This window comes from Protobothrops mucrosquamatus, unplaced genomic scaffold (genome assembly GCF_001527695.2).
Source record: "Protobothrops mucrosquamatus isolate PMUCROS unplaced genomic scaffold, P.Mucros_1.0 scaffold218, whole genome shotgun sequence".
Classification (NCBI taxonomy): domain Eukaryota; kingdom Metazoa; phylum Chordata; class Lepidosauria; order Squamata; family Viperidae; genus Protobothrops; species Protobothrops mucrosquamatus.
The window spans coordinates 574,153-597,970 of NW_015386571.1; the positions used below are offsets into that span (position 1 = coordinate 574,153).

General features: G+C 38.1%; 1 protein-coding gene across 2 annotated transcripts in view; it reads right to left on the bottom strand.

Annotated features, from left to right (window-relative positions):
* RAD51B (RAD51 paralog B) overlaps positions 1 to 23,818 on the bottom strand; it is a 320,577-nt gene that overhangs the window by 173,104 nt on the left and 123,655 nt on the right. For both annotated transcript variants that reach the window (XM_015814093.1, XM_015814094.1), the window contains exon 9: positions 1,696 to 1,814. In XM_015814093.1, the coding sequence (XP_015669579.1) occupies positions 1,696 to 1,814 (119 nt within the window). The remainder of the gene's footprint in view (positions 1 to 1,695; positions 1,815 to 23,818) is intronic.

The window sequence follows — 23,818 nt, forward strand, 5'->3', positions numbered from 1 at the left end:
CCTTCGACCAGTCCGCTCCCACAGAGAGGGCCTCCTTAGGGTGCCGTCGGCCAGTCAATGCCGGCTGGCGACCCCCAGGGGGAGAGCCTTCTCTGTGGCAGCTCCTGCCCTCTGGAATGACCTACCCCCCGACCTACGTACAACTGCGGACCTGCGCCTTTTTCGCCGAGCCCTGAAAACCCATCTATTCCGTGCGGCCGGCCTGGCGTAGTCTTAATTATGTTTTAGTATAGGTTTTATATGGGGTATTTTAGAGCAGGCCTTTATTTATTTAATCTGATTTTAGAATAGATATTTATTGTGATTTTTATTATCGCCTGTTCACTGCCCTGAGTCCCGTAAGGGAGATAGGGCGGTATACAAATTTAAATAAATAAACAAACAAACAAACAAATGCTTTATATTAATTAATATACTAGTAAGTATATATTTATTTTAATAAAAATCAAATTATAACAATTAAAAGATAGAAACATTATGCCTTTTTGTAAACATTACACTGAATGCTTCTATCTTCTCTCCCATTTTTATTAGTTTGTTCTTTCTAAAATAACTGATTGCATATATTTCATCCCAGAGTTTGGAGTAAACAGTTGTAACCCCAGTTAAGTGTAGCATTTTCTCTAATATTAGGTCTTTCAGAATTTAAAGGACTCAGATGCACAATTTATACATTCTTCCTTTCAATATTTAATATAACTTATTCTCCAGTTACCACTATTCTAAAGTATAGTTTTATGACAGAATGCTGGAATGCTATTTATACAGCAGTAATCAGACAAGAGCAAAACCAGCTGGTCTGTAACCAAGAGCACCGGAAAGTTATGTCTGGCATGGGTACACCAGGGAATTTGTTGCTTGCTTTAACAGGGCTCAATATTTATCTAGAGTGGAAAATTGCTAGGCTATAATGCGCGGGACAATAAGGGACAATTTTCTGATTTTTATATTACTTGAATGAAAAGGCAACATGAATGTAGCGTGTTCAGATTTTGTGACTTCTCCCAGTCCTTTCTGCATCTCCCCAGCTTGGAACCCTAGAAATCAGGGTTTAATCACATTGGTGGTGTCCCTCAATAGAAAAAGTTCTTCATTCAGAAGTTATATCTTAACTTGTAAAGAGTGAGGAACTACACAACCACAGGATGGGGCATAAGTACAGAGACCCATAGTTTTTCTATACCTCTTTTTCCTCTTCAGTACTTACATATATCCAGGTCAAAGTTGTCCCAAGGGTGTTTTTTTTGTGAGGCAACTGGACTTACTTTTTTTTCTTTGGAGACGTTTCGCTTCTCATCCAAGAAGCTTCTTCAGCTCTGAATGGATCCTTCCATTCCCTACCATCCAGTCAGAGCTCAAGAAGCTTCTTGGATGAGAAGTGAAATGTCTTCAAAGATTAAAAAGAAAGTCCACTTGCCTCATGAAAAAGCAACTTTAGGACATACATATTTTGCTTTAACCCAAAATATTTTGCCTAATATTTAGTTCTGAAGTTAATGTTCCAGCAACAATTTCACTTCAGGAGGGAAAGTAGATATAATAGACAAGCATTTTTTATTTGGGAAACCTCCCTGCTTCCACCTTCCAATTGCGAATTACAAACTAGAGTAATTTCTTTCAACAAAACAGACCAATTTGACCACATAGTTTATGAGATTTGACAGTAGAAATAATATGCCTCCTTTGGTTCCTCACCTGTCTTGTCTTTGAATCGAAATACTGTAAAATGAGTCTTGTATTGACGCAATGACTCCATGTGTTCCCCAATGCCGCAGTCACGTAGCCAGAATCCCCATCTCCATTTCTAGAAGATCCTAGAATAAAAAAATGATACAAATATTAATGTTATGTTTTTGAAACTGAAGTTAAATTTATAGTTTAAGTGTAAAAAAAAGTCACAATGAACTAAAAAAGGTGACACACAATATAACTATGTTTGTTATAGACATCTGCTAATATTGTCTATAACAATATTTTAATGTCAAACTCGTGACATCATGTGACGTTGCGCGATGTATCGGAGCTTTTTCCCCATTGCCGGCAATGGGGTAGGCGCGGTTTCCTCATGACACGTCCAGCCTGCAGGCCAGCAGTTTGACACCCCTGTTTTAAAGGATTGGTATCCATGTACTAATTCTTACACTTATCACAATTTTCATATCACACCAGACAGAAGAAGCTTGCACCCATGTGTTCCACTAAAATACAGAAGACAGTAATATATATTAGAACAAATTTCAAACTCTTTGGTAATATTGCAAGGAACAGAGAGTCTGAAAAAGACCTGGTTCAAATATAATAAGATCTATGATTATTATATTGTACCCAGAAATAAATAATATTTTTCTCTTGCATTTATCATGGCTAATCCATTCCTCTGCAGTGAAGAAATTTTATGTTCTATCTGGAGTTATTTATATTTATTTTGTTAGATTTATACCAGGATTTCTTCCATGAGTGCAAGACAATTCTCATGAGAATCACTCTTCATTTTATACCCATAGCAGCAGCCCTCTGGAATAGCTTAGTCTAAGAGACAGTAACTCACACAAAGTCAGTAAGTGAATTTCTATGGCTAAAAATGGATTTGAAATGATCCTAAGAAAACATGAAATTTCTGCTTTTAGTACTTAAATTTATGACAAATGTATTGTCTAAAACTATGAGAAAAGCTTTAGGCAATTGTTTTGTTATTAACTTAAGTTGAAAAATTCCACATTAGGTATTTATTCTATTCCATTCCTTTCTTTCTTCATTTCTTGCCTTCAAGTTAGTCTTGACTCCTGATGACTTGATCAGGCTCAAAAGTCTTCCAGTTTCTAGCTTGGTGCCTTAGATAACTACACCAACCTGGTTTGCTATTCCACTTCAGCATTCAGATGATAACCTATCGAGTTATGAACTAGTAGCCCAACACCAATTGCTTGCAATTAGCATGATTTTGCCCAATAAATAAAGTTCTGCTCAGTAAACAAATGATTTAATAATGAAATAATTTAAAAAAAAATAATAGAAGGGACCTTGGAGGTCTTCTAGTCCAACTCCCTGCTCAGGCAGGAAACCCTATACCATTTCAGACAAATGGTTGTCCTGTCTCTTCTTAAAAACTTCCAGTGTTGTAGCATTCACAATTCCACTGATTAATTGTTCTGTCAGGAAATTTCTCCTTAGTTCTAGGTTGCTTCCCTCTTTGATTAGTTTCCATCCATTGCTTCTTGTCCTGCCTTTAGGTGCTTTGGAGAATAGCTTGACTCCCTCTTCTTTGTGGCAATCCCTGAGATATTGAAACACTGCTATCATGTCATCCCTAGTCCTTCTCTTCATTAAACTAGACATACCCAATTTATCTTTGTTGCTCTTCTCTGTATTCTTTCTAGAGTCACAACATCTTTTTTACATTGTGGTGACCGAAACTGGATGTAATATTCGAAATGTGGCCTTACCAAGGTGTTAACACTTCACATGACCTTGATTCTATCCCTCTGATAATGCAGCCTAGCACTGTGTTGGCTTTTTTGGCAACTGCAGCACACTGCTGACTCATATTCCTCTCATAGTTACTACTATTGAGCATGGTACCACCTATACTGTACCTGTTCATTTTGTTTTTCTTGCCTAAATGTAGAACCTTACTTCTTTTGCCATTGAATTTCATTTTGTTAAATAGCACCCAATGTTCAAGTCTGTCAAGATCCTTCTGTATCTTAAGCCTATCTTCTGGACTGTTGGCTATTCCTGCCAGTTTGGTGTCGTCTGCAAATTTGATGAATTCCCTACCTATCCGCTCATCCAAATCATTGATGAAGATGTTGTACAGCCTTGGGGCACTCCACTACATGCTTCCCTCCATGTAGATGCAGTTCCATTGAGGACCACAAGCTGAGTACGGCCAGTCAGCCAGCTACAAATCCATTTGGTGTTTAACCCACATTTTTCTATCTTATCAAGTAGTAGGTTGTGGTCTACTTTATCAAATGCCTTACTGAATTCCAAGTAAATTACATCCACAGCATTCCTCTGGTCCACTAATTTTGTCACCTGGTCAAAGATTTGATTTGTCTGGCATGATCTGTTTTTGACAAACCCATGTTGGTTTTTGATAATGACTTTGTTTGCCTCTAAGTGTTTGTTGATTCCTTGCTTGATTATCTTTTCCAGAATCTTCCCAGGTATTGAGGTGAGACTGATAGGTCTGTAGTTTCCTGGGTCCATTTTTTCCCTTTTTTGAAGATGGGAACTACATCAGCTCTTTTCCAGTCCTCTGGTAGTTCCCCAGTGCTCCAGGATCTTTGAAAGATATAGTTCAGTGGTTCTGAGATCACATCTGCCAGTTCCTTCAGAACCTTGGGGTGTAGTCCATCTGGTCCTGGTGATTTGAACTTGTCTAGGGTGCACAGGTGCTCACTTACCATTTTCTTGCCTACCTTAACTTGTGTTTCTAATATGTTTTTTATGGTACTGTTTTGGTCTGTTTTTTCCCTTTGTGTAAAGACAGATACAAAAAGCAAGTTAAGTAATTCTGCTTTCTTCCTGTTGCTTGTCACCTTCTTGCCACTTTCTCCCACTAATGGACCAATCATTTCCTTAACTTTTTTCTTGTTTTTTACATGTTGAAAGAAGCTTTTTTTGTTATTTGTGACTTAGTTCATTTTGAGCCTTAGCTTTCCTCACTTCATCCTTGCAGGCTTGGGCTATTTGCTGATATTCTGCCTTAGTTATATGCCCCTCTTTCTAATTTTTATACTTGTCCTTTTTATCTTTCAATTTATCAGAGAGTTCTTTATGAAGCCATGCTGGTTATTTTTCTTCTTCGTTGGTATTGTGCTAGACTGGGCTTTTATAATCTCACTTTTCAAAATTTCCCAAGCTTCTTGAGTTGTTTTCCCCATGAGGATTCTCATCCATGGAATCCTTCCCAAGCTCTAGGTTTATTGAAATTAGCTTTCTTAAAGTCCAAGACTCTAGTTTGGCTATGTTCTATTGCTTGTGCTTGCATAATGTTGAATTCCAATATTGCATGATCACTCCCCACCGAAGGTTCCTGTGGCTTTAACACCTTCTGTTAGTGAGAATTAAGTCCAATATGGCTGATCCCCTAGTTCCCTTCTCTACTTTTTGGGAGACAAATTATCTGCTAGGTTTGTCAGGAATCTGTTTGATCTTCCACTTGGTGCAGAGTGTCTCCCAGTTGATGTCAGGGTAATTAAAGTCCCCCATTACTATTGTGTTGTGCTTCCTACATACCTTAGTTAACTGACTAGCAAAAAGTTCATCTATTTCCTCTGTTCGGTTGAGTAGCCTATAGTATACACCTATGACAATTTCATTAAATAACTACAAAAGACTTGTTGGATTGTATTTTGAGCAATTCTTGTGCATGCCTAAACTTCTAGCTATCTGCCAAAGGGCTCTTCACTTTTCACCATGTCTGCTGCTCCATTCAAATTGCTCAAAAAGTAAAAGCTCACAACCAACCCTGACAACTTCTCACTCAACAAGTACTATAGACTTTCTATCATGCCATTAAATGAATAGGTATATTCATTTAATGGCATGGACAGATGTAAGGTATAGTTTGCCTCATCAGAAAATCAAGGGGCTATTATTCAAGTCATGACAAACTTTCTGAAGCTCTTATTATTGCACTGTTTATCACCTCTCATACTGTATAGAAATTGTAAACTGACCACAAAATCATTAGAAAATCATTAATTTACAGCATAGAAATAGAGGAAGTAGATTATTACTCTTAATTCAATAACACACCCAATGATGTCAACAGGTACCCTTTAGTAGACAGAACTAGGTTCAAGGACACAATGATTACAAAGAAAATAATTACTTTGCCCTCATGTCTGAGTGGTAAAACCTTGTTGTACCAGGCTATAATAGTACCAGCATGGACAACTGCTTGACAGATTATTTTTATGACCTGTATTTAGATAAGCCCTCACAGGTAGAATTCCTTGTGCATATGTTTAAGTGCAAATTATTTTAGAATAGACCAACTTCCCTTTTATAGGGCAGTAGGAAAATTAATCTTTACGTTCTATTTATAGAAGAAATGCTAGAAGCTTTCTTCAGTCCTTCATGTCAAGTGAAACAGAGCCAAGCCCAGTGTGAACTATGGAGGAAACAGAGCAATTCCTCAGTAGTTGACAGATTGGTATCGGTCTTCTCCATCTTCCACTGCTGAATGCTAGAGCACAACGGATGTCTCGTGGCAGAATATTGCAAAAGGCAAGGAAAGAGGCGGCTAAAATATGCTGCTTATGTTACTATGTCAAGTGTAAAATGAATTGTTATCAGACCATCAATCTTCTTTCATGGTTTTAATAACATTCATTACACAATCAGAATAAGAGAACAGAAGGTTAGGATGCTCAAGCAAATCCATTTTCCTGCCATATGTTCAACTTCACTAGCAATATTTTCTTATTAATAGATAAAACTCATAGGAAAGGGCAAAAAAGAAAAAAAATCAGATTTATTGTTTGTTTTAATTTACCAAGATTATAATTCAGTGCTAATTGCCCTATGATAGCCATTATAAATTGCAGTGTTACAATCCTATAAAATGCTAAAGAGAGCCAGTTTGGTGAAGTGGTTAAGACACCAGGTTAGCAACCGAGAGGTTCTGAGTTCTAGTCCTCCCTTAGGCACAAAGCTAGCTGGGAGACTGAAATGGAATGTGCACATGGAAAATCGGTGGATAAGAATTTTGGCAACACAGACCTTTCCTAGCAGGAGACAGTAAATCTTATCGGAGAAAGGCCCAAATTAAGAGACTGCACAGTTCCAAGCTGGGTGGGGAGTAAGGATGAGGTTCAGGATAGGCACACCCTAGAATCCCTCAGGATATATTGTATCTAGTAGATTAGAAGATTATTCTCTCTCTCTCTGCCTCTGGGCAGTTTACAATAAAATATTAAAACATAAAAACACTACATAAAAGTAAAAAATTTAAAGAAGCAAGAATGGATTTAAAACACTGCTAAAAATTAGTTAAAAAGCAAAGGGAAGACTTTCGGAGCTCTGTCCAGCTGACCCGCCCATGTGCTCCTCTGTGCTTCCCAAGCAAGGTTGCAGAGACATGTTTTCACCCCTTTCTGGAAAGCTAGGATAGTGGGGTCCTGCCTCACTTCTGGTGGGGAGAATGTTCCACAGGATGGGGGCAATGGCAGAGAAGGCTCTCTTCCTGGACCCCGTTGTGGAAAATAACTGGAAGTAGCGAGGACATTTAAAAATAAATATATATATGCTTTTAGTATTATCATGTAATCATATTTTATATCTTATAATTATCATTTTATAATCAATTGCCTGAGTAGAGTATATGGGGAAAAATACAAGCCTCAGGTGGAGGCAGGGGGGGGGGAAGAACAGTAGTTACTGTGGGGCCCAATTCCCAAATCTAGGAATTGTTTTTAAGTACCTTCTGGTGCCTGGTACCCCTACTTGATCTGACAGGTGTAGAAGATGGGAGACATCTCTCCTCCAGAATTGATAACCATGTACATATATGGTCTGAGTAAACAGGATAGTAGGAGAGGGATCTTATTAGTATAATGTAAGCAAACAGGGGCGGAGATAATGTATTCTGTTTAGGCGCTTCTGATATATTGTAACCTCCAAAGCCTAAGCCAATGGGACTATGGGGGAGGGAATGGGGCGTCGCGATAGGATGTATAATAATATGTGATTTTGGAATTTGGGGTGTGGTTCAGTGCTTGGCTACATTGCATTGTTTGCCTTCCTAAATCCACCACGCTTTGCAAACCGTTACTTTTTAGACTTTGTTGTGAAGTCTAATAAACTTCTTTTCTATTTGTAACTCAAGTAGAGTGGATTTCAATTTGTGACTATTTTTGTGTCTAACACTGTCAGTTAGAATTCTTTAACTGTCAGGGTCTGCAACATACCTTCCCTGCCTGATTGGGTGAGATGGGCCGAAGTAATGGAATGAAGACGGTTCTGTATGTAGCCTGGCCCTAGGGCTTTACAGGTCATAACCAGCACCATGAATTGGACTCAGAAGTAAACTGGCACCCAATGCAGTTTGCAGAGCAAAGGCGTTACATTTGCCATTCTTTGGGCACCCAAAATTGTCTGCATTCTCTACCAGCTGGAGCTTCTAGCTACTTTCCAAAGGTAGCTCCCATGTAGTGCCCCATGTTATAGCTTTAGTTTGGTAATTTCTGAAAAACTGTGACAAGAAAACTGCACGAACTTATCCAGGCAGTCTCTGAGAATCAGTCACAATGGCTACATTGGTGAAGTTCTCTAAAAACTCACCATTTTGAGGTGTCTAATATACCTAAAGTGGTTACATTCAACATTTCCAAATGTGATTACAAAATGATGTGGCTGGCTGAGTGTCTTTATTAAAGGGACCACCGCTACTGAGAGCAAAGATGTCTCCCTTGACTCAATCTCATGGGAGACCACTCTTTTAAGGTCTCCTTGTGAGGAGCTGCCATTTGGAGCACTTGTGAATGATCTCCCTTCTCTCATGCTCCAGACTGGCCTACTCATCAGTCTTCTGTTCTACCCAATGGTCGTCAGCCAGCCATGACTCACAGCAGAAGCTGATAGGCACCATCTTGAAAAAGGCATCCGTCCTTCTCTCAATGGGATAAGCATGTACATATCTTTTCCTACCTGTTTAGTGACAGAAATTAACAGAAATCTAAAAACCTAAGCAATAATTATACCAAACTATTGATTTTATGTATATAAAATACAGATTCTATTATTACTGTGTTATGTAAAACTACTTTGTCTTATAAGGAAAAATGGAAAATTCATTATTGTGAATTCATTATTGTTCTTAGAAATTATCCCATCTGCACCCCTTTAAAACTAGCAGACATGGTTCAATCTTGAATTTTGAACTGGGTTTGAAGAACAGATTATTTCTCAGTTGAAATTCATGAAATGATTGTGCAGCTGATTATGAGATGAACTATAAAAATCTCACTGGTAGAGAGTAAGACAGACGGAAGGACACAAGGAAATGTGAGATAATGCAGTAATGCTAAACATTGCTCCTTTATTTATGGCACAGGCAGAAGGCCTGTATGTTAAAGTGTCTATTTTGGAAAACAAAGCAGTATCAGATAAGGTCACTGTAACTATTTTCTTGAGGATGCACCTGCCTAAAGCTGCCTACCCTGAAGCATATTTGTCTTTCTTATAAACTTGAAAGAACATGTGTGCTGATGCTTACAGAAGCCTTATAAATCTCGTTTGTTGGAGAGTATTTTGTGTAGAGGTAAGGCGCTGGCCTAGAAACCAGGATACTGGGCGTTCTGGGCTTCTCTTAGGAGTGAACAACGAGGTTGCTTATTGTGGGGAAAATAAGAAAAGGAAAGCATATTAGGTATGTTCACCATTTTGAGTGACTTGTAAAGTAATAAAAACTGGATAGAAATCTAATATGACAACAATACTTCTGAGGATCTAATCATATTTTTGAAGTTACCATTCTATTTAATGAAGGAGATGGAGGGCTTAGCCAAATTCCTAGATGGAGTGTCCTTACAATAAATTTTCCATTCTAGTAAAGGTGCATCCGTTGTTAGGAACCAAGAGGGGAATTAAGCAAAGAATGGAAATGTCCAGAAAAAGAAAATAATAACAACAACAACAAAGCATCTTGGAAATTTTGTGCTAGTGAAGGAATGTGTGCTCCAAGGAGAAATTGACTATAGGAAGTTTATTATTGATTGATTGATTGAAGAAAATGTATACGGCCGTCAATGTACTCTCGAGACCTCTTTGTGGCTTATGTTAAAAACAAACACTGAAGAAATCTCTCACACGTATTCTGCACAACTGCTTTGTCATTAACATGTCATCAATAGTTTCTAGAGACATAACAGAAACATACTATTCTACCCATTTAAAATAACTTTTCTAGAAACAGAAACACCTGACAGTATTAAATTCAAGATAATTACTGTGATCATAACAGACTGTATTGGGAGTAAATGAAACTTTTCAAGATCTATGCAGAAACTGAAAATGATACAAAAATCCAGGGTGAATTAATTCCCAAGCAATTAGCTTCCACCAGTCATCTACCAAGAGAAAAATCACAAAGTCATGAAGCTGTATATGGTTCATAGCTACAGTCATAAATTGTAAAAATTTCTGGTCCAATGGAGAGTAATTTGAAATTGAAGTACCTTTAATTGACACACTTAATCTCCAATAACAAACTGCAGAAAAAGTTGGTACTGTTGCCCAATTACAGTATGGAAATATGCAAGCCATTGCATTATGTTAGGATATAATCACTAACTTTAACAGTTACTAATGTTATTAGAAACCTATGATATTCAATAAAGTTGCAGTAATTAAAAGAGTAAGCTCCAGGTAAGATTCTGAAATGTTTGTCAATTAAGTCCAGTAATAGTGATTATCTACAGTTGAGTGCAACATCTGCTCAGAGTTAGATTTGAAAAAATGAATTATTGTAAAACATTCACCGTATCAGAACTGCTGTAAGTACATTTCTTTTTGAATTATAATGGCTGAATAGGTAAATAAAACATTTAGTCTAAAACATTACTGATATATTAATTACTGGGTACTTATTCTTACAAGCCAATTTTGATTTTTAATTCAGCAGAAACATATTTTAGTAAACATATAAGAATTTTATATCAGATTAGCTACAAAATAAAAATGCATAAGCATTACTTAAAATTGTTAAATACACAAATATTACTGCTGAGTTGCAATTCTTCCTGAGGTTTGGAAATCTAAAGGCCCAGAATATCTATGGTCATGATTATCCCAAAGGTGCTTTTTCATGAGGTAACTGGGTGTTTTTCTTTGAAGACGTTTCGCTTCTCATCCAAGAAGCTTCTTCAGCTCTGACTAGATAGTGAATCCTTCTATTTCTCACCATCCAGTCAGAGCTGAAGAAACTTCTTGGATGAGAAGCGAAACGTCTTCAAAGAAAAACAAGAAAGTCCAGTTGCCTCTTGAAAAAGTACCTTTGGGATAAAGGCCCAGAACTTAAGGCCTGGAGTGTCAGCTAATAAAGATCAATATTTTTTAAAAAAAATACGTAGCTCTCTAGATATAAAGCTTTGCATGGCAAGAAGCTAGGCAATCCGTCACTGGAGTGTCTATTTTAATAGAGATTACAAAAACTGAAGAGAATAGTAATGATAATTGCTTGATTCAAGTAACCACATGTCATCCTGCAACTACTTGTCTTGCATAGAGACAGGCACTGTTCCCATTCTATAAACCCAGAGCAGAATACTACCATAAGGGAAAAATGGTTGTAAGTTTTCCATGAGTAGACTATGAATTATGAGATTTTTTTTCACTCTATAGAAAATGACCTATACTTCTCTGTCTCTTATGAGACCAGCCATGTTGATCAACTGGTCAAATCTCAAAAGATCCCAACAAAAGGCGCAGGGTACAATTACTCTCTCTGCTATCTCCCAATGCTGTTTTCTTGGGATGTTGGGAGGAGTGCTTCCATCCTTGCTCTTTCTGACATCTCAGTGGCCTTTGATACCATCAATCATGGTATCCTTCCGGATTAGATTTAAAAGTTGGGGTGGGCGGCATGGTGTGGTGTTGTTTGTTCTTCCTCTGGAATCAGTTCCAGTCAGTGTTGATAGAAGGGAGAGATCCAGCCCACATCCTTGTTTTGTGAGGTGCCACAGGGCTCAGTTCTCTCTCCCCTTTTATTTTACATCTATATGAGGTTACTGGGTGAGGTGATATAACAGTTTGGGGTTTATACCTCCATTCCAGGCTGCCTGAGTGATACTATGGATATGCTGTCTCAGGACCTGGAGACTGTAGGGGACCTGGATGGGGTGCAATGAGCTTTGGCTCAACCAAAGCAAGATTGATGACTTTGGGCCTTCCACTACCAGTTTTTTTCCACCTGTGGTCCAGAATGAATGTTAGTGCCTCAGATGGACTTGGAAGACCTCTTGAACTCATGGCTCCTGCTGGAATACCAGGTGGTAGCCATGGCTAAGAAGGCCTTTGCACACTTTTGAGTTGTGTGCTCATTCCTGGACTGGGAGGCTCTGGTCACTGCAACTGTCCTGACCTCCCATATGGATTACTGAAACATGCTCACTGTGGGGCTGCCCTTGAGGAGCATTTGGAAGCTTCAGCTGGTACAGAATGCAAATGCATAGGTTGTAAATTGTATTGGCTATTCAGCACATGTAGCACTATTTCTTCAGGGGCTACATTGGTTGCCACTGTGTTTCTGGATGCAAATGTACTGGTTGTCACATTTAAAGCTCTTCATGGTTTGGGCCAGATTACTTGAGGACCGTTTTCTTTCCAGTTATTTCTACTCATTCAATGTGGGCATTGTACAAGATCCCATGAGCCAAGGAATATTGGCTGGCAGGGACCAGGAGGTGTGCCTTTTCTGCCAGAGTGTCTCCCCTCTAGAATACCCTGTCTCCTGAGATTAGGATGGCCTCAACCCTGCTGGCCTTTCAGAAGGCCTTGCAAATCTGTTTCCCCCCCTCCCCCAGCCTGGAGTCCCAAGTATTTGAATGGTCCCATTTCCTGCTTATGTTGCTACTAAAGAGCTGTGGTGGTGTAGTGGTTAGAATGCAGTACTGCAGGCTACTTCTGCTGACTGCCGATTGCCTGCAGTTCGGCAATTCGATTCTCACCGGCTCAGGGTTGACTCAGCCTTCCATCCTTCCAAGGTCAGTAAAATGAGGACCCAGATTGTTGGGCCAATATGCTGACTCGCTTAGAGAGGGCTGTAAAGCACTATGAAGAGGTATATAGCCAATTGCTACTGCTGCTAGTATAAAAACTTGAATAAAATAAATAAATGAATGAATTATATGCAGAGATAAAAGAATGATGTGAGAAGGGTAGAAGCACATGGGAATGACTATGAGAGGTCAGACTTGTGACGAAGCAAGAATCTTGCAGCTTCTATGATATAAAATACAAAATCTGGGATCTAGTTCTTTAATAAAAGGAAACCGACATCAGAATCTGCTCCCTCATTTTTAAAATTAAAGAAAATTATGGCAAATTCATGAAAAACATGGAGATATACAATGTTATGGTTTGAAAAGCAAACAATCATTGTGGCATGTGAATCCAATGGTTCACATTGACAATGATTCACAATTAGCTCTAGTTGTATAGCATCTTTGCAGAAACTGATCAGAGGGTGGTGATTACCTTATTGCTTTCTCCTATGGGCCGCTAACACTGAAAGTATAATGGAAAAAGTTAGTGCCCTAACCAATGCACATAATAGCAAGCACACTTTATATATAGCAAAATTACAAACCATTACTGCAAATAGTAGAGCCAATTTTTTTTAAAAGGCCTGATCTCATCTCTTCTGTACTATATTCATTTTTTTCAGTCATTCATCTTAAAAAAGGAAGAAAGAAGATGTCATTTTTGTAACATTTGGAAAAAGAGATAGATAAGGCATTGGAGAGCAAAGCATTTCACAGAAAGTTTTTTGTTGTTAGTTTTGCAATAGAAATGGGACGAGGGGGTGGGAGATGGGAGGAAGAGACGTTTCAAATAGCAACATTGTCCAAAAGGGTGAAAGGGAACAGATGGCCGTGGAGAATGCAGACTCAAAGCTCCGAAGAAAAGGCCTATATTGACAGATCTTGCTGTTTCCTATTCAAGCATGAACGTTCTGGCATGGAGTGTTAAGACGACACAAGGAACAACCTCAGTTCCCAGCAACCCGCTACGGGCAACTGGTCTCTGAAGCTTTCTGAGAAAAACAAGGAGACTCAGACAGACAAACAGATATGGCAACAAGCCCAGCTTTCAGCTATCAGGGGAAAAAAATAGAAAGGCCAGAAACAGCTGCCTTTTCCTGGCTCCAGAGGCAAGCATTAGAAAGAGCATTTCCAGCCTTTCACATCTTCCTTTTCAGAGCAAGCTTCTTTCAGAGGTCAACTTCAAGCTGCTGGTCTTTGCCCTCAGTCGAGGTGAAAAAAAGGACAGATCAGAACTTGCCGTGCTCATTGAAATCTGCGCCCTTTAATCATAAGCTCCCTTCAGCTTATGAGAAATATTTCAGACATAGCCCTCTGGTGATAATGCTGGGGGGAGGTTGTTTTGTGTGTGTGTGTGTGTGTGTGTGTGTTTGTGTGTGTAAGTAACAAGCCAGGGGGATTTAAAGTTTTAAAAGTCAGAACTGCAGTTCCCACACTCAGGTTGAACTGAGACCACATTCTAGTGGGTAAGCTGGCCTCCCTGCCCCCAAGCAAAGGAATTGGGGGGGGGTGTTAATTACAGACAGGGGAATCACTGCACTAACAAGTGTTTTGTGCCACTACATTAGAGATACTGCTGTTTTCTTCTAGTGATGGAAGGTACTTTTAAATAAGGTTTTCTTTCACAGAACAATGATAATCAAAGTAAAACTAAAGAAAGCACTACAAGCATTTCTTTATCTATCAGTAACAGATATATTTAAAGAAAGCTGGAGCAGGCCATTGGGCCAGTACAATTAGGTGCTGGCCAATGGACCAAATTGCTCTACCTGATTCAGACCCCCCCCCCTTTTTTTTTTTCAACCAGCACCTCCCTGCCTGCCTGCCTAGGCCTGTCTGGAAAGAATCCTGCATTCTGATTAGAAGGGGAAATAAACATGACATTTGCTTTATTTTACTATGGGTTTCATGGATGCAAACATAGAAATAGCACTTTGGGGAGCAAATTCTAAGAGGGGCAGGCAAGAAAAGAAAATCTGTCTGCTTGGGGAAAGGTTTTTGTTTTGTTCTTATTTTTACCCAGTGCACTTGAAAAGAAATTTGGCAGAAGTGTTTAATTGCTTTAAAATTATGCAAACAATGGGGGAAGCAGAAGGTACCATTGCCATCCACCCTGCAAGCATCTTTTCTTTCATCCTGATGTGTACATGTTTGTGTGGGTGAGGGAGGGAGAGGGGTGCAAAAGTAAATTGATTTGATCAAATAAAAAGCCAGGAAAAGATCTCTGAAAGCATTTCTGTCATGAGAATAGCAAAACCTCAAACCTCTCAGGCCTTGTTCATTGTTATAGAGAAAGGTCTGTTAACCAGCAAAATACTTTGTTGAGAATGTTTTTGATCCATATGCTCTAAACTATCTTGCTTGTCTTTGAATCAATATAGATATATGGAACCTTGCATAAATATCCTTATGCATCATCCTCATTATTCTTACACAATTTCAGTTTCCTCAAAATCTGGCAAACATCTTTTAAAAGTTTTGCAGGATGATCTGGGGCTGTGATTTCCTTTTTCTGTGTGCAAAGCTAAAATGAAGATCAGTGGATGCCATTTGGTATCAATACAGAAGCCATTTAGTGTCTACTATAGAATTCAATACAAGGAAAACCATCAGCCATGCCAGTGTTTTTCAAACATGGCAACTTTAAGATCTATGGGTTACGTGTGTGCAATTTTCTATGCTGGGTGGGGAATTCTGGGAGTTGAAGTGTCCATACATTTTAAATTTGAAATATTTGAAACAAATCCTGAAGTATGCTCTCAGAACTGAGAAAAAAAGTCTCCATTAAACTGCCCAATTGTAGAAGTTTATTCTAAAGAGATCTATCTCTCTATGATTACGAATAACTCCAGCCCAACCATCTCCATAGGCTTTCTATGCCTAATTTTGCAAGAACATGATCAGTGTGATAGCAGATAAGCTGACTAAATTAAAGAGAAAATTCTGAAGTTTATTTCTCAGCTACTCGTAATTAGACTGCTTTAAGTACCCAATGGGTAGAAAGACAGAATATAAATAATAAAAGTAAAATAAATCTGTTTGTAAAACTGGCTGTTAAATGTTTAGAAAATGTACTAAATGTTGAAGAGAGAAGAGAGAAACAAAGAATGAGCCAGCTTTGCTTATTTTTGACTCTAGATCTGATGTCCTGACATCAGTTGGGAAACAAACTCTGCATCAAGTGGGAAATCAAACAGGTTCTTTACTAGCCTAGCTGACAATTTTGTCATCCAAAAGGTAGAGGAGGGAGCTAGAGAGTCAGCTATACTGGACTTAATTCTTATTAACAGAGATAGCAGAGATAACAGAGATACAGGAACTTTGGGGGAGAGTGACCATGTATATTTGAATTCAATATAATGCAGACACAAGCAATAGAACAAAATCAAATTAGTATCTTAGACTTTAAAAGAGCTGATTTCATCAAACTTAAAGAGAGCTTGGGAAGAATTCCATGGATGAAAATTTTAATGGGAAAAACAACTCAAGAAGAGTTGGGAAACTCTAAAAAATATAATTATAAAAGCCCAATCCAACACAATACCACTAAAAAAGAAAAATAAGAACTCCAAAAAGAAACCAGCATGGTTACAGAAAAACTGAAGAGCAAACAGGATAACTGTAAAAAATGGAAAGAGGGACACATAACTAAGACAGAGTACCAGCATATAGCCCAAATCTGCTAAGACAAAGTCATTAAAGCTAAGGCTCAGAATGAACTAAGACTTGCAACAAATGTCAAAAATAACAATAAAAAAGTTTCTTTCAACATGTGAAAAATAGTCAAGGAAACAATTGGTCCACTAATGGGAGGAAGGCATCAGGGAGAAGGCAGAGCTGCTTAATTCTTTCTTTGCACCTATCTTCACATAAAAAGAAAAAAAATAGCACAACTGACCAAAAACAGAACTGTAAAAGACAGGCTAGGATTACAAATTAAAATAGGCAAGAAAATAGTAAGAGAACACCTATCCACTCTAGATGAGTTCAAATCCCCAGGACCTGATGGATTATATCCCAGAGTTCTGAAGGAGCTGGCAGACATGATCTCAGACCATTGAACCATATATTCCAAAGATCCTGGAACGTCAGGTAACAACCAGAGAACTAGTAAAAGAACTGATTGGTTCCCATCTTCAAAAAAAGGGGAGAAAAAGAGATCCAGCAAACTGCAGACCAATCAGCCTGACATCAATACCTGGAAAAATCCTGGAAAAGATAATCAAGCAATAGATTTGCAAACACCTAGAGGCGAGCAAGTTTATAACTAGAAACCAATATCGGTTGGTCAAAACAGATCATGCCAAACAAATCTTATCTCATTCTTTGTCAAGGTGACTAAATTAATAATAATAATAATAATAATGATGATGATGATGATGATGATGATAAAGTTGGAAGGGACCTTGGAGGTCATCTAGTCCAACCCCCTGCTCAGGCAGGAAACCCTATACCATTTCGGACAAATGGCTGTCCAGTTTCTTCTTAAAAACTTCCAGTGTTGGAGCATTCACTGCTTCTGGAGGCAGGTTGTTCCACTGGTTAATTATTGTAACTGTCAGGAAGTTTCTCCTTAGTTCTAGGTTGCTTCTCTTGTTGGTTACTTTCCACCCGTTGCTTCTTGTCCTGCCTTCAGGTGCTTTGAAGAATAGCTTGACTCCTTTTCTTTATGGCAGCCCCTGAGATATTGGAACACTGCTATCCTGTCCCTCCTCATCCTTCTCTTTGTTAAACTAGACATACCCAATTCCAGCAACCGTTCCTTATATGTTTTAGCGGATTAGTGGATCAATGAAATGCTGTGGATGAAATATACTTGGATTTCAGTAAAGCATTTGAAAAAGTAGACCTTAACCTACTTCTTGTTAAACTAGAAAAATGTGTGATAGACAGCATTACCACCAGATGGATTTGTAATTGGTTAACAAACAGCGCTCAACGTGTAGCAGTGGTGGGATTCCGCCAGTTTGCACCACTTCGGCAGAACTAGTAGCTAATTTTTTGTTGCCCAAGCCCAGAATGGACTTCTGGAAGCAGCATCCATACAGAGAACCAGTTATTCACATATTTGAATCCCACCACTGACATGTAGTCCTTAATGAAACTACATCTACATGGAGGGAAGTAAGCAGTGTGTACCCAAGGTTCTGTTTTAGGTCCAGTACTCTTCAATATCTTTATAAATGAATTAGATGAGGGAACAGAAGGTGAACAGATGACACCAAGCTGGCAGGAATAACCAATACCCCAAAAGATCGGCTCAAGATCAAATGGATCTCAACAGACTTGAACACTGGGCCCTATCTAACAAAATGAAATTCAATGAAGACAAAAGTAAGGCTTTACACTTAGGCAAGAAAAAACAAATGTGCAGGTACAGATTCGGGGAAACGTGGCTCAATAGCAGTAACTGTGAGAGGGACTTTGGAGTTCCAGTGAACAATCACTTAAATATGAGCCAGCAGAGTGCTGCAGCTATCCAAAAAAGTCAATACAAGCCTAGGCTGCATTAAGGGATACAATCAAAATCACATGAAATTTATAATGCCTTGGTAAGACCACATTTGAAATACTGCATCCAGTTTTGATCACCACAATATAAAAAAGATGTTGAGATTCTAGAAAGAGTGCAGAGAAGAGCAACAAAGATGGTTATATGAAGAACAATTGCAGGAATTCTAGTATAGTGAAAAGAAGGACTAGGGGTGACATGATGGCAGTATTCTAGTATTTGAGGGGCTCCCACAAAAAAGAGGGGGTCAAATTATTATCCAAAGCACCAGAGGGCAGGACAAGAAATAATGGATGGAAACCAATCAAGGGGAGAAGTAATCTAGAACTAAAGAGAAATTTCCTGAAAGTGAAAACAATTAACCAGTGGAACAGCTTGCATTCAGAAATTGTGGATGCTCCAATACTGGAGGCTTTTAAGAAGCTTTTAAGAAGAGACTGGACAGCCACTTATCTGATATGGTACAGGGTCTTCTGCCTGAGCAGGGGGTTGGACTAGAAGACCTCCAAGGTCCCTTCCGACTGTGTTATTCTGTTATTCCATTATATCAATCTTCAGTTGTAAAACTGATCATAAACTACATTATCAGGGGGAATAAAAATAAAAAATAAATAAAATAGTAAAAGAAAATGATATAAGTAAAGAATAAGTCATATGTCACTATCACAAGATTCTGTGTAACCCAAAGTAGCATAGTAGCATTTAAAATACATTCTAACTCTTACTTAAGCAGAGAAAGAAGACAATATTCTGGCTTCTGCAAGAAACACATTCAAACTGGGCTTGTCTTTCAAATTTCAAGACAGGTGCCCCCCAAAGTATATTCCCACACATTCCATATTCCACATCTGTTGTCCACACCATTTTAGGCCTCCGCAAGAACAGCAGGAGTTTTTTAAATGTGGGATATAAAATGTTAGCTAATCTCATACCACATCTATCTGCATACAAGCACTCATGCCATTTCTAAACAAGATTTATGTCATAAAAACATTTTTAGGCATGATTAAATTTCACTAAGCAACAATGTTATCACTGATATTTTTCCAAGCAAATTATGATGCACAAATGTAGTTATTTCATACAATTTAATTAGTAGGGTACATCTGAATATATTTTATATATAAAAGTGCATTTTACATATGTTTTACACTTATATTTTATTTATTTATAATGCTACTTAGATATATTACAGAATGTTAAAAATCTTTAATATTTCTCTCACTATGTAGTATTTCTATGGAACATAGATCCTGTATAATTCATCTATATTGTAGAATTTGCTTAACATTTAAAATATGATTTTCAAAATTCTTATCTGTGTGAATTTAATACTTTATATAAGGTCTGTATTTTAGATTGCTATGCTGTTTTGTCACAAGAAAAATAATAATAATAATTTAAAACAACAGAAACAAAAGCCAAGAACAAAGTAAATTAAACAAATAAAATTATTCTCATTACTTACTGGAACTGACATATATGTTATTTTTTCTGTTAAATCAGATGAAAATATGCTATTTCCCTATAACATAAACATGATGTTTAGCCTACAGACATTGCAGTGATTTCTATGGGAATTATTAATCAGATTACAGATTCCTTAACCTTATTCAAACTTTGAAATTCTGTTCTTATATTCATGTTATAAAGTCATATGATAATATATAAAATCCATTCTGTGTTTTGCAAATAAAAATGGAGAGTCATTTGAGCTTAGTTTTCATTTGGCACTTAAGTATCTCAGGTGATCATAAAGTTATCTCAACATACCATAATAATAACTATAATATAATATCTCATGGAGGGCTTGGCACATAGATGGTGCAACTGTCCTGGCCTTCCTGTGTCTGTCAGCAACTACTGATACTATTAACCATTACTGATACTATTAACTATTATCCTTAAGGGCTGGCTGCAGGGACTGAGAAGCACTGCCCTGCAGTGGTTCTCTTCCTTTCTCTATTGGCCAATTTCAGTCAGTCTTGGGGGGAAAATCCAGCCCTAGACATGTGGGATAACCACCAATCTGCTGATGGTACCAGATTATACACCTCCACCTTTGGCCAGGCAGTTGATGCCATTTCAATTCTGACTCAGTTCCTGGAGATTGTGAGGGTCTGGGTGGAGAAGAAGCAGTTCTGGCTCATTTTAGCAAGATGTTTGGAATTTTGGCTTCCCTGGATCCAAAGATGTGTTATCTTTGACACTTGATGGGGTAACGTTTCCCCAATCAGGGATAGTATGCAATTGGGGATATTCTGCTAGATCAGATGAAGTAGGCACACTTAAGGTCCCTTCTCTATATTGTTGCCATCTAGTGGGATCTAGGAAGTATGGTTTTTGTTTTGATTTGTTTGCCATAGCAGCCCTGCCCTTAAAATACTCTCCCTTGAGATCTGGCTGGTCTTAACCTTCTGGAAAGCTGTTAAGAGCTGGCTCTTCCCCCAGGTGTTCTGAAAGTAAGGATCCTGGAGCCTGGAAGTTATATAGATGAACAGATATAGATGATAGACTGGGCACCTAAATATATATTATTTATGTGAGCACCTTTTGGGCAGACAAAAAGTATCAACCATATTGATTTAATATATTGTATTAACTTTAAAAATCTCTTTAAAACATAGTTTGCATTTTAAAAATTGCTTGTGAATTTCCATTTTTTCACTGCAAAATTTATGTTCTAGAGCGCATGTACAAAAATGCAAAAAAAAAAAAAAAGTTGGCCAAAGACTGCACACTTTGTAAAAATTTGTTCTGTGATTTTTAAAATATCAAATTGCAGCAAACTACATTTAGTTTTTCCTCATAAAACTGCAACTTTATTGCATCACTAACTAAATCTAATTTTTGTGCAATAAATTGTGAAATGTACTTGGATCTCCTTTGGTCATCTTCCAGAATCAATGCACCTCTGAAGTGAAGGATATAGTTTTTAAGTCAGAACAACATGCGGATGCTGCTTTAGGAAACAATCAACATTTGTTTAGAGGAAAAAAAGTGTGCCTCAAGCTGAGAATACAATGCTCCCAGGGTGTTTGAATTACAGGACAGATGTTGCTGGATTTAAAGAAATGGGTGTGCAACCAATCAGCTACAAACACATATAATATTTTAAAATGGTCTCTTTGGTCTCTTTTTTTTTCATCAATTGGTCATGGGAGCCAAGTGAACATGGTAACTTGTTCTCTTATTGTTGACTTTTAAAGCATTCTCAAAAATACTTGAGACACAGGGGGGCAACAGTGGGGTGTGTGAATATGTGCAGTCTTATATGTCAGATATTTAGCTCGACTGAGAAATAAATGTCCTATTTATTCACAAAGCAGATGTGGTGAAGGCAGCTCTGATGCAAACTTCCTCTGTGTGCTTTGCCAAGGATTTCAACCCTGACCCACAGAGACATTCACTACAGGAGGTGAGAAGCAATTTACTTTCCAGGCTTAAATCAGATGCTGGCTCTGCCAAATGTGAGAAATGGGATGCTTTGAAGACTCAGACTCTGTGTTGCTGACAGTGGAAAAGGGGAAATTTTGACATAATAAATTCCCATTCCCAAAAGTGGGCAGAAGGCAATCTTTGCTTTTTAGAAAGAACCACATTTCCTTGTTCATAAAAAGCTAAACCATAGCTTGGTGTTACATCCTGACATGGCCTAAATTTTTCAAGGCAAGCAGATTACCTTCCATATACTCTCAAAATAGGCATCAATTCAAAGTCAAAATTTCTCAGAGGATATATCTACCTTCAGAATGTATAAATGCCATATTGACCTCCACTGTGACCTTTGCAGCTTAAGGCCGTACTTCAAAACATCAACACTCTTATTAAATATCATTCTTTCTCTTCAACGCTTTATAAATATAAAATATTAATTCTCTCTAATCTGGAGAGATCCAGATGCACTGGTCTCCCCCATAACTCCAAGACGTTTCACCAATGAAAACTGAAGGCCAAGATATCTGGACGACATAGTGTCAGAGAAGATTTTGTTTTATTATATATTAACCTGTTCTGCTTGTTCAAGAGAGGTCATAATTCTATCTTTCCAAAGAAATTTCATAGCTGAGCAGGAACTTAAACCATGGGTTTTCTAGCTCTTCTCAAACAACTATATCACATCATTGTCCTTTGAATGTGAGCCACAGGAATTCTGAAAAACTGTATAGTGCAGGAATAAACTTGATGGAAATAAAAATTAGTACCATCGGTCATTAATAACTCATAGCCATTGGCGAGATAATTCTTCCTTCATTCCAGAAAAGTTTCATAATAGTTGAATCACACTACTATGTTACTGTGTTTTCCTGCATAGTTGCATTTACCTATATACATTCAATAATGTTAAAAAATATCAAGATAAATTAGAGCATTTTTAAGTCTGATTGTCAATTTGTCAATACCTTAGGCCTCCAAAGTGTCCCGCTCCTTAAAACATTAAAATGGGCAGACAGCACTCCCATCTGGGCAAAAGGAGAGAGAGAGAGTGAGAGGGAGAGAGGGAGGGAGGGAGGGAGAGAGAGAGAGAGAGAGAGAGAGAGAGAGAGAGAGAGAGAGAGAGAGAGAGAGAGAGAGAGAGAGAGAGAGAGAGAGAGAATAGACAGACAGATCTAATAGATCTAAGTCTTAGATTGCATGCTGAGAATCTAGGACAGTAATTCTGTTAGAAGTCAGAATTTGGGAGTCAAAATTGTCACGGCCTCATGGGCGAACAGACTAAGTTGAAACTGGAAGGTACCAGGCAAGGACGGGCGAGACAACTATGACAACCTAGTCTGATTGGGCAGGAGGACTGAAATAACCCATTGGTGGATTCTTCATCCATCATGCTGGAGAATATCCAATTTTATATTGCTCAAAATTTAACAGATTACATAACAGAGAAGAACTTTTTCCCCTCAGTTGGTCAGGAAGAGTGCACTTTGAAAGTGGGCCATCTTACTAGTTATTGTAGACAGATAACTATAGATTATTCTTCTCAGTCATATGACTATTGCTATTTATTCTGGGATTTTACTTGAGGAAGGCGAGTATAAAAGTTTAAACAACCCAAAGTGTTTCCCCTCTACAGGCAGTCCTAGACTTACAGCCATTCTTTTAGTGACCGTTCGAAGTTACAACAGCACTGAAAAAAGTGACATGACATTTTTCACACTCATGACTATTGCATCATCCACATGGTCACGTGATCAAAATTCAGATTCCACTTGGGAACTGCTTCATATTTATCGCAGTTGCAGTGTCCCGGGATCATGTGATCACCTTTTGCAATCCACTGACAAGCAAAGTCAATGAGAAGCCAAATTCACTCTGGAACCATTTTACTAACTTAACAACTGCAGGGATTCATTTAACAACACTGGCAAGAAAGCTCATAATATGGGGTAAAACTCACATAACAACTGTCTCACTTAGCAATAGAAATTTTGGGCTCAACTGTGCTTGTAATGTAAGGACTACCCGTACAGGATGCAGTTGAAATGCATTTGAAATTAATCTGTAAATATATCCTAAATCCAATCAAATTAGA